This window comes from Myotis davidii, unplaced genomic scaffold, assembly GCF_000327345.1.
Source record: "Myotis davidii unplaced genomic scaffold, ASM32734v1 scaffold815, whole genome shotgun sequence".
NCBI lineage: Eukaryota > Metazoa > Chordata > Mammalia > Chiroptera > Vespertilionidae > Myotis > Myotis davidii.
Genome location: NW_006288179.1, coordinates 26,211 through 34,307, shown reverse-complemented (window position 1 = coordinate 34,307; position 8,097 = coordinate 26,211). Strand labels below are relative to the sequence as shown.

Here is an 8,097-nt window from a genome sequence, read left to right as displayed (position 1 = left end):
GTGGGGGTCCCCACTGGGGTGCCTGGCCAGTCTGGGTGAGGGCTGAGGGCTGTTTTCAGGCTGTGGGTGACTGAAGCTCCCAACTGCTCCTTTTTTCCTTTCTTTTTTTTTGTATTCTGGGCCAGCTTTAGCTTTGAGGCTTGGCTCCAGCTCTTAGGCCTCCGCTGCTGAAAGTAGGTTTCTGGCCTTTGTAGAACTGGAAAAGGGAGATGGGGCCAACATTTTCACATCTGGAATTTTAAATAAAGAGGGTGCGTAAAATCTATATCAACCAAAGGACTTGTATGCATGCATATAAGCATAACCAATGGACATAAGACACTGGGGGATGGGGGAGGCTAGGGGACTGTCTTGGGCGGGGGGAAAAATGGACACATATGTAATACCCTTTGTAATAAAAAAAAAAAGAATAAAAATAACAAGATAGAAAAAAAAAAGAAAAAAGAAATTTTTGGAGAAATGCTCTATTTTAAATTAGGGAAGATATATTGAATGTTTTTCTTCTTGATTGAAATAAATTCCTGAAAAAAAAATATTTTTATGGCCTGGCCAGGCATGGCTCAGTGGTTGAGCATCGACCTATGAATCCCGAGGTCATGGTCAATTCTTGTTCAGGGCACATGCTGGGGTTACCGGTTCGATCCCCAGTGAGGGGCGTGCAGGAGGCTGCCGATCAACGATTCTCTCTCATTGATGTTTCTTCCTCTCCCTCTCTGAAATCAATAAAAAATATTTTTTAAAAATGATATTTTTATGGGTCTTTTATTGCTTTTTCCTTTGCCTTCCTCAGGACAAATGTCTCCTTCCTGGGAATTTGTATAGTAATGGTAATAACTACTATTTATTGACATGCTTGCCACTACCAACCGCTTCTCACTATTAGCCCATTTAACCTTCATTACACCGGAAAAGGCAAACACTGTCATTCTCCTCTACAAAAGAGAAAACTGAACTTCGATGGACATCAAGGTGCTTCCCTTAAGCGCTAACCAGAGACTGAGGCTAACTGGATCTGGTTATCAAAATAAGATGAACAGGCAAGCACCTTTCCCCGGGCTCCTTTAAGCCCACGTGGTAGACCTGTGCGAGCGCACCGGGGACCCAGAGGGAGTGTGGCTCGACAGAGCTCGGGAAACTGACGGTTCGCGCCCGGCGGCTCCCCGCGGCCCAAGGCAACTCAGAGGAGTTAGCGCGCCCCTAGGAGCCTGGCGGCCAGAGCACCTGGGCCAGGGGGCGGGGCCTGGGCGGAAGGGGGCGGGGCCACCGCATCCAGTGAGGAGAACTCCCGGAGTGGTTTGTCCTACGCGGCAGCCCGTAGAGGCTCCGAGCTGCCGCCCCTGCTCCAGGAGTGGTGGAGATTTGATCATGTGACAGTCCGGGGGCGGGGTTGGGCAGGTTGTGGGAAGCGCAGGGGGTTGACAAAAACAAACAGCGACGCCCGACGCCGTAGGGTCTATGGCTGAGGCCGTGAGACCCGCACGCCGGGCCAAGGCCAAGGCTAGTCGGACTAAAACCAAGGTGAGGCTGTCCCTCCGCCCGCATCCCCCGCCCCCGCGAGCCCCTGGAGGGGCTGTGTGTCTCCCTTTTCCTCTCTGGGCCTCCCCGGCCAACTCTCCCCATCCCCTGAGTCCTCCGCATCCGCTGCACCCTCGCCTCCCGTGTTGGATCCCACGGCCTACTGACTCCATCCTGGCCCTCTGTTCCCCTCCGCGTCCCCCTGCCGGACTGTCAGGAGTCCGCCTTTGCTTTTTGTTTCTCTGAACTCGCTGGGCTCTTGACTTTCCTCCCTGGGTCTGGATTCCTGCCATGCAGCAGCTTTTCTCGTCCCAGCCTCATCTTTGAACCTGTCTCTTTTCTCCTTTATAATTGGAGAACCTTTTCAGGGAAGGAACCTCTCCTCCACGCACCGATGGTCCCCTCAGGAAGTAGATTGTAGTGATGGGCCTCCTTTAAAATTCAAGGTGGTCGTGGTGGTGCTAGTTATTGATCATTATCCTGGTTGCTTAAGGGGGGCAGGGGCACGAACGTCCAGAAGTTAAACTAGGGCGAGACTCACAGGGTTAGACTGACACGTGGTATTGGTGTGTTTGCAGGTTGACTTGTGTTTAGGTGTAGTCCGAGTTTTCATTTTGTTCCTATATATTTTCTGAAATGACATTTATTTTACACTGAACAGATTAAATGCTACCCCTGGATGGCTGGACCTAGATAATTTTGGCTTACCTGAAACTGAATTTACGTTAAGGAAATCATGAGGATGGTATTACAAGTCCAGGATAGTTTCATTTCTTCAAATGGGTGATGCTCCAGGGCAGGAGTAACTTAAAAATGAGACCCAGATCTGATTTCCTCGTGGGAACAAGGCTTGAACAGGAGACTAGTGTTCAAAGGTACCATATTTAATAAGCTGTATGTGATTTAGGTGAATCCCTTTCATTACGGTGCCTTTTAAAAAGACCCTAGTGGCGTTATGTGCATCCGTGTACCCAGGTCTGTGAGGAGTTACTCTTTGTGGAGAAAGTCATCATCTTACTTAATTACAGAAACATTTTCAAGAGAAATACTTTTGCAATTAATTGGGTAAGAACTATCAAAACAGAGGAGAAAGAAAAAAGCATGGTCAGCCCTGCATGAGCTCCCTGAACCTAGAATACAATAGTGTGTAGCTTGTAAACATCAATCTGTAGAGAACACAGTCTTAATTAATTCTTTTTAAAAAATTTTTTTAAAAATGAGCTACCTCCTGCACACCCCCCACTGGGGATTGTGCCCGCAATCAGGTACATGCACTTGACTGGAATGGAACCTGGGACCCCTCAGTCCACAGGCCTACGCTCTATCCACTGAGCCAAACTTGCTAGGGCTTAATTAATTCTTAATCTCTATTTTTTTAAAAAAACAGAACAATGAAACTAAAGCCTAGATAAATGGTAAGCCGAAGACATGCAGTTAGTGCAGTTAGTGAGAAAACTCAAGTTAAAGCACCAACAACCTCCAAGGAAGTTTTTTTTGGCTAAACTGGCCTCTTCATGTTCATTCTTGCTGCCCATTCTCTGAACTAAAGCTGGATTGATAGGGATTGATCTTTAAAAAACGGATTACTCTCCTCCTGAAAACCTTTCAAAGCTTTGCTATAGCCCAGAGGCTAGAGTCTATAAAGTCCTTAAGCATGGACTCAGGGCCCTCAATGATCTGGCTTTATTTTTTCTCAGCCTCATGTCTGTTTCGTTCTCCTCCCTGCCCCCCATCCATCAGTACCACTCTGCATCTTTATGTCATTCATTTATTTCACTTGTAGTTACTTGGTCCACATCTCTATTTTCCCTTAAACTGTGAACTCAGTGAGGGAGAAACCTGTCTTGTCTGTCTTGTTTCTGTTACCTTTCACAGCTCTTGTAGGCCCTCGGTAATATTTGTTGGATGGAATAAATATCAGTATTGAGTATTTCCAAGCTTTGTCACTCAGAAGAATTTACTCTGGTGGATTTCCTGAGTGGTGTGAGGAAACAAATAGAAAAAGTGCACAATACCTGCAAGGCGCCCATACTTGTCAATCTAGAAAGTTAATTCTTCTTTCAGAGTCAGTAGATTCATTTCTTAGCACTGGTTATGGTTTGGCATTGATCATAAAGTCCTGCATTAATGAAACCTTTGCCATCTGTGCTATAATTTGGCAACTATTTACAGAGTCATAAAGTAGTTCCAAGGCTCAGGTCAGGAAGTGAGTAGTGTCATGTGCTATTGTCTTTGGAAAACTTTGGGCGGCTTCTGGATTTTACCCAGTAGCTGACCTGCATTCTTCATTGTTAATCACCTGGTAGGTGACCTCACATTGTTAGGTTGCGGTTATTACCTGATACCTAAGAGTTAGTCCTAATAACATTTTCATTAAAAAAAAAGTCATCTGCTAAATATATCCCCCACCTCAGAAGACCATGACTTTATTGATCTTGGTAGATTATAGGTTAAGAACAGTAGATTTTTAGATTGGACTTACTTTGTAGAAGCAGTGTATTTTATAGTCATGGAAAGTATTTTATAATTAATTTTAAATTCTGAATGCCAACAACTCATTAATAGTGAATGTATACGGTGATTGCTAAGGATAGACAGATGTGGCCCAGAAGGCTGATAACAGAAAGACCTTTGAAACCCCTATCCCCTGTCAGCCTAGATGATTTGTACCTTTTAGTCCCTCTCTTTCATTAGTGATTATAGGAATGAAATTGGGGGATACTGCATATTATTATGTAGCTCCTTTTGTGCCCATTAAGAGTCATTCATTTGTTGAAGAAACACTCATTGATCACCTACTCCTACTATGTCCCAGAAACTGTTCTAGGCATTTGGGACTAATAGAAGGAAAAACAAAGAACCTGACCTTAATGGAGCTTGCATTCTAGAGGGAGAAAACAAACAAACAAAAAACCCTATACAAACAAATAAAATATATCATGTTAGAAGGTGATAGGTGCTGTGGAAAGAAGCAAAAGAGCCAGGAAAGGAGTACCGGTAAGATATTAGGAAGGGATGGAATTTTAAATAGGTTGTCAAGGTGATCCTTAGTGAAGGTGACATTTATATAAAAACATGAAAGAGATCAGGCAGTTAGCTCTGTGAATATTGGGGGAGAATGTCCAGGTAGAGGCAACAGCTAGGGCAAAAACCAAACTTCTAAATGTGCAAGAGCACATGGTAAGTATAAGTATTTGTTGGATAATTCAATAATTTCTTCATATTAGGATGCTGTACCTAGGATGGAGCTCAGCATGTAGTTGGTAGTTAATTTTGTAAATTATAGGTCATCATCACTATCGTCTCAAGAAACATTTATTGAACACAGTGTCGAAAGTCAAAGGCAGATCGGATCCAAAGAAGCATAAGATCCGAAGAGGCATAAAATCAAAGGCAGGTCCAGAGCCACAGAGGCCTAAGAGACATTTATTGAACACAGTGTGAAAAATCAAAGGCAGATCAGACCCTTTAGGGCGAGGGTCAATGCTCTATCCACTAAGCCAAATTGGCTTGGGCACTCTCTCCCGATTTTAATTTGAGCTCGCTTGTTACAACGGTAACGTTACCATCGTCCCTCCTTCCTTCCCTCTGTCCTTCTCTGATCTGCTAGTCCATTTTTCCAGTTACATCTTCGGCTTCCCCTTTTCTCCCACCTTCTTCCCTGGGATGACTCTCTGGTTAATCTCCCCCCCCCCTTTTTTTTAACCTAACTTTCCTATCTCCACAGGTAGAGAGTTTTCTTTGGTCCCACTTTTGAAACCATGAGAAGCATTAGGTTCTTCTCCCAGGGAAAATAAAATCTAAAGGCTTCTGGTTCTTCCCTGGAGGGGCTAGAAGCTTTTAAAAATTCTTTAGTTGATTATCTAACCACATTATCTGTGGCTATTATTATGGTTATGATTATTCCTTATAAGGTAGATCTGATGGAAGTGGGCAGCAAGTTTGGGAGTAGCAGCTGGAGACTTTATTTTTTTAGAGAGGGGGAGAATTTGAAATTGCAAGGGCAATCCTGCAATGGGGAGAGTGGAAGGATGAGGTGGAGTCGAGTGGGGTGAGAGTGACACGAGGAGGTTAAAAACTGCATGAGGGATGGGCTGGAGAGGAAACATGATGTAGCCTGTGGCTTGGAGGAGGTGTGGTTGTTTTCTGTGCACTTGATCATGTGGCCTGTCATGCGCCTGCTTCCAGCTTATCTTCTCTTCCAGTTAGCATTTATCCTCCCAGAGGTTTCAGAGTTTCAGAAAAGAGAACTAAAATTTTTCCTTCTCTTCCCTAGTCCAGACTCTACTTGCTGACTTTTCTTTATTTCTCAACTCAGTAAGTGTTTAAAATCTCTTAGGTTTGTTTTTAACAGCTTTATTGAGCTATTATTAATATACTAGTACTTTGCAATTCACTATGTAAAGTGTATAATTCACTGGTTTTTAGTATGATCACAGGGGTGTTCGGCCTTCACCACAGTGTATGAGGATTCTAATTTCTCTACATCCTTGCCACTACTTATTATCTGACTTTAAATAGTCATCCTAGTGGCATCTCATTGTGAGTTTGATTTGCATTTCTCTAATGGCTAATGATATTGAGCATCTTGTTATGTGTCATTTGTATATCTTCTTTGGAGAAATGTGTATTCAGTTCCTTTGCCTATCTTTAAATTGACTTATTTATCTCTTTATTATTGAGTTAGAAGAATTCTCTTAAAGAAATTTAACTAGTAAATTTGAAGATCTAATAGGCTTTATTAAGTGATTCGTGAATTGGGAAGTATTCCATCTAGCAACTAGAAGCGTCCTCTGAGGAGTTGAACAAAATGAAAGGCTTTATAGGCAGAAGGAGTGGGGGACTAAGAAATTAAGAGAGGATTATTTCAACTCTGGCCGGTGTGACTCAGTTGGAGCATCATCCTGTAGTAGACCAAAAGGTGGTGGGTTTGATTTCCATTCAGGGCACATACCCAGGTTGTGGGTTTAATCCCAGGTTGGGGTGCATGCAGGAGGCAACTGATCTCTCTCTCTCTTTCTTAATTCCTCTCTCTATAACCAATTTTTAAAAAGGAGTGGATTGCCCTCGCTGGTTTGGCTCAGTGGATAGAGCCTGCAGACTGAAGGGTCCCAGGTTCAATTCTGGTCAAGGGCACATGCCTGGGTTGCGAGCTTGATTCCTAGTAGAGTGCATGTAGGAGGCAGCCAATCAATGATTCTCTCATCATTGATGTTTCCCTCTTCCTCTCTGAAATCAATAAAAATATATTTAAAAAATAAATAAAAAGGAGTGGATTATTTCAGGCAGGGACACTGTACCTGAGGGGGAAGACTGAGGTTTTATTAAGCAGATTATCTCACAGTATTGAAGAGGAAATTCCAGACTAATTGATTTGAAATTCTACTCCTATGGGAGAATGAAACTGCACTTAGGATAGTTTTAAGTCTTGATTTGAGATGTGGTTTAGCATTTTGACTATTTCTTTTTTTTAATTCTTTTTTCATTTTGGATATAAACCCCTTATAAGATCACTGATTTGCAAAAATTTTTTCCCATTCAGTGGGGCTGTCTTTTCATTTTCCTCCTGGTCTCATTTTTAAGCACAAAAATTTTAAATTTTTATAAAGCTCAGTTTATCTATGTTTATTTTTAAATTCTTGTCCCTTGTACTTTTTGTGTCTTGTCTTACGAAGGTTTTGCCTACCTTAGCCAAGGTCATGAAGACTTATTGCTTTGTCTTATCTCTTATACTAGTGTCCTGGTGCACGGATTTGTGCACATTGAAAGGAAATTAATTAGAAGAAATATTTTAATAGTGCTATTTGCATCTTGCTAATGAAAAAAAAAATAGGATTCTACCGAGTCTCCTATCTACCTACTCCAGGACTTCTGCCACTTGGGGGAAGCTGAGTGTTGGTTTGTTGACGCCAGGTCCGCGGTGCCATTTATTTTTAAACTAGAGGCCTGGTGCACGAATTCATGCATGGGTGGGGTCCAGCCTGCCCGCTCCGATGGGGGCCCATTGGGCCAGGCTGGCCAGAGGGAGGTGCCACAGGCGGTTGGCTGGCTGGACCTACCCCCAATCGGGGTGGGGTGGGGCAATTTATATACAAGTGTAAGATTCCTCATTGAAAACATTGGTTACTATTATAAGTTATTTCACTGTATAAATCTTGTTTTTAGGAAAAGAAGAAATATGAAACTCTTCAGAGGGAGGAGTTTGATGAAGTCTCCCTTGCGAACAGCTCCAGAGAGCTGGAAATCCCTACGCCAACTTGTGAACTCACAGGAGACCATCCAAAGGTGTTAACTGATTCTGAGCTCCAGAATGATGCCCATGGACAAGACGAAAGTGAAATGTTTGATGTACAACTCTCCTCCTTAACTATAAATAATGAAGGGTCCCTGACATGGAACGCAGAGACCCTCAAAGAAGGAGAGGGGGTTGGAGCCTGTGTTGGGGGTGATGCAGTCAAGCTGAAGGTTGACCCTGGAGACAATGTTGGAACCAAAGTAGGAACCCCCAAGAACTTTACAGACGTAGAGGAAAGTAAATTGGTGCACTGTGGACCTTCTGAAAGCACACTGCAATCTAGTTTT

General features: G+C 43.2%; 1 protein-coding gene across 1 annotated transcript in view; it reads left to right on the top strand.

Moving 5' to 3' along the window:
• Positions 1-1,396: 1,396 nt before the first annotated feature.
• EPG5 (ectopic P-granules autophagy protein 5 homolog (C. elegans)) overlaps positions 1,397-8,097 on the top strand; it is a gene marked incomplete at its 3' end in the record, with an annotated part of 29,810 nt that continues 23,109 nt past the window's right edge. Inside the window, 2 exon segments of the mRNA XM_015561472.1 lie at positions 1,397-1,518; positions 7,681-8,097. The exon segment at positions 7,681-8,097 is cut by the window's right edge and continues 3 nt beyond it. Coding sequence (XP_015416958.1) covers positions 1,456-1,518; positions 7,681-8,097 — 480 coding nt within the window.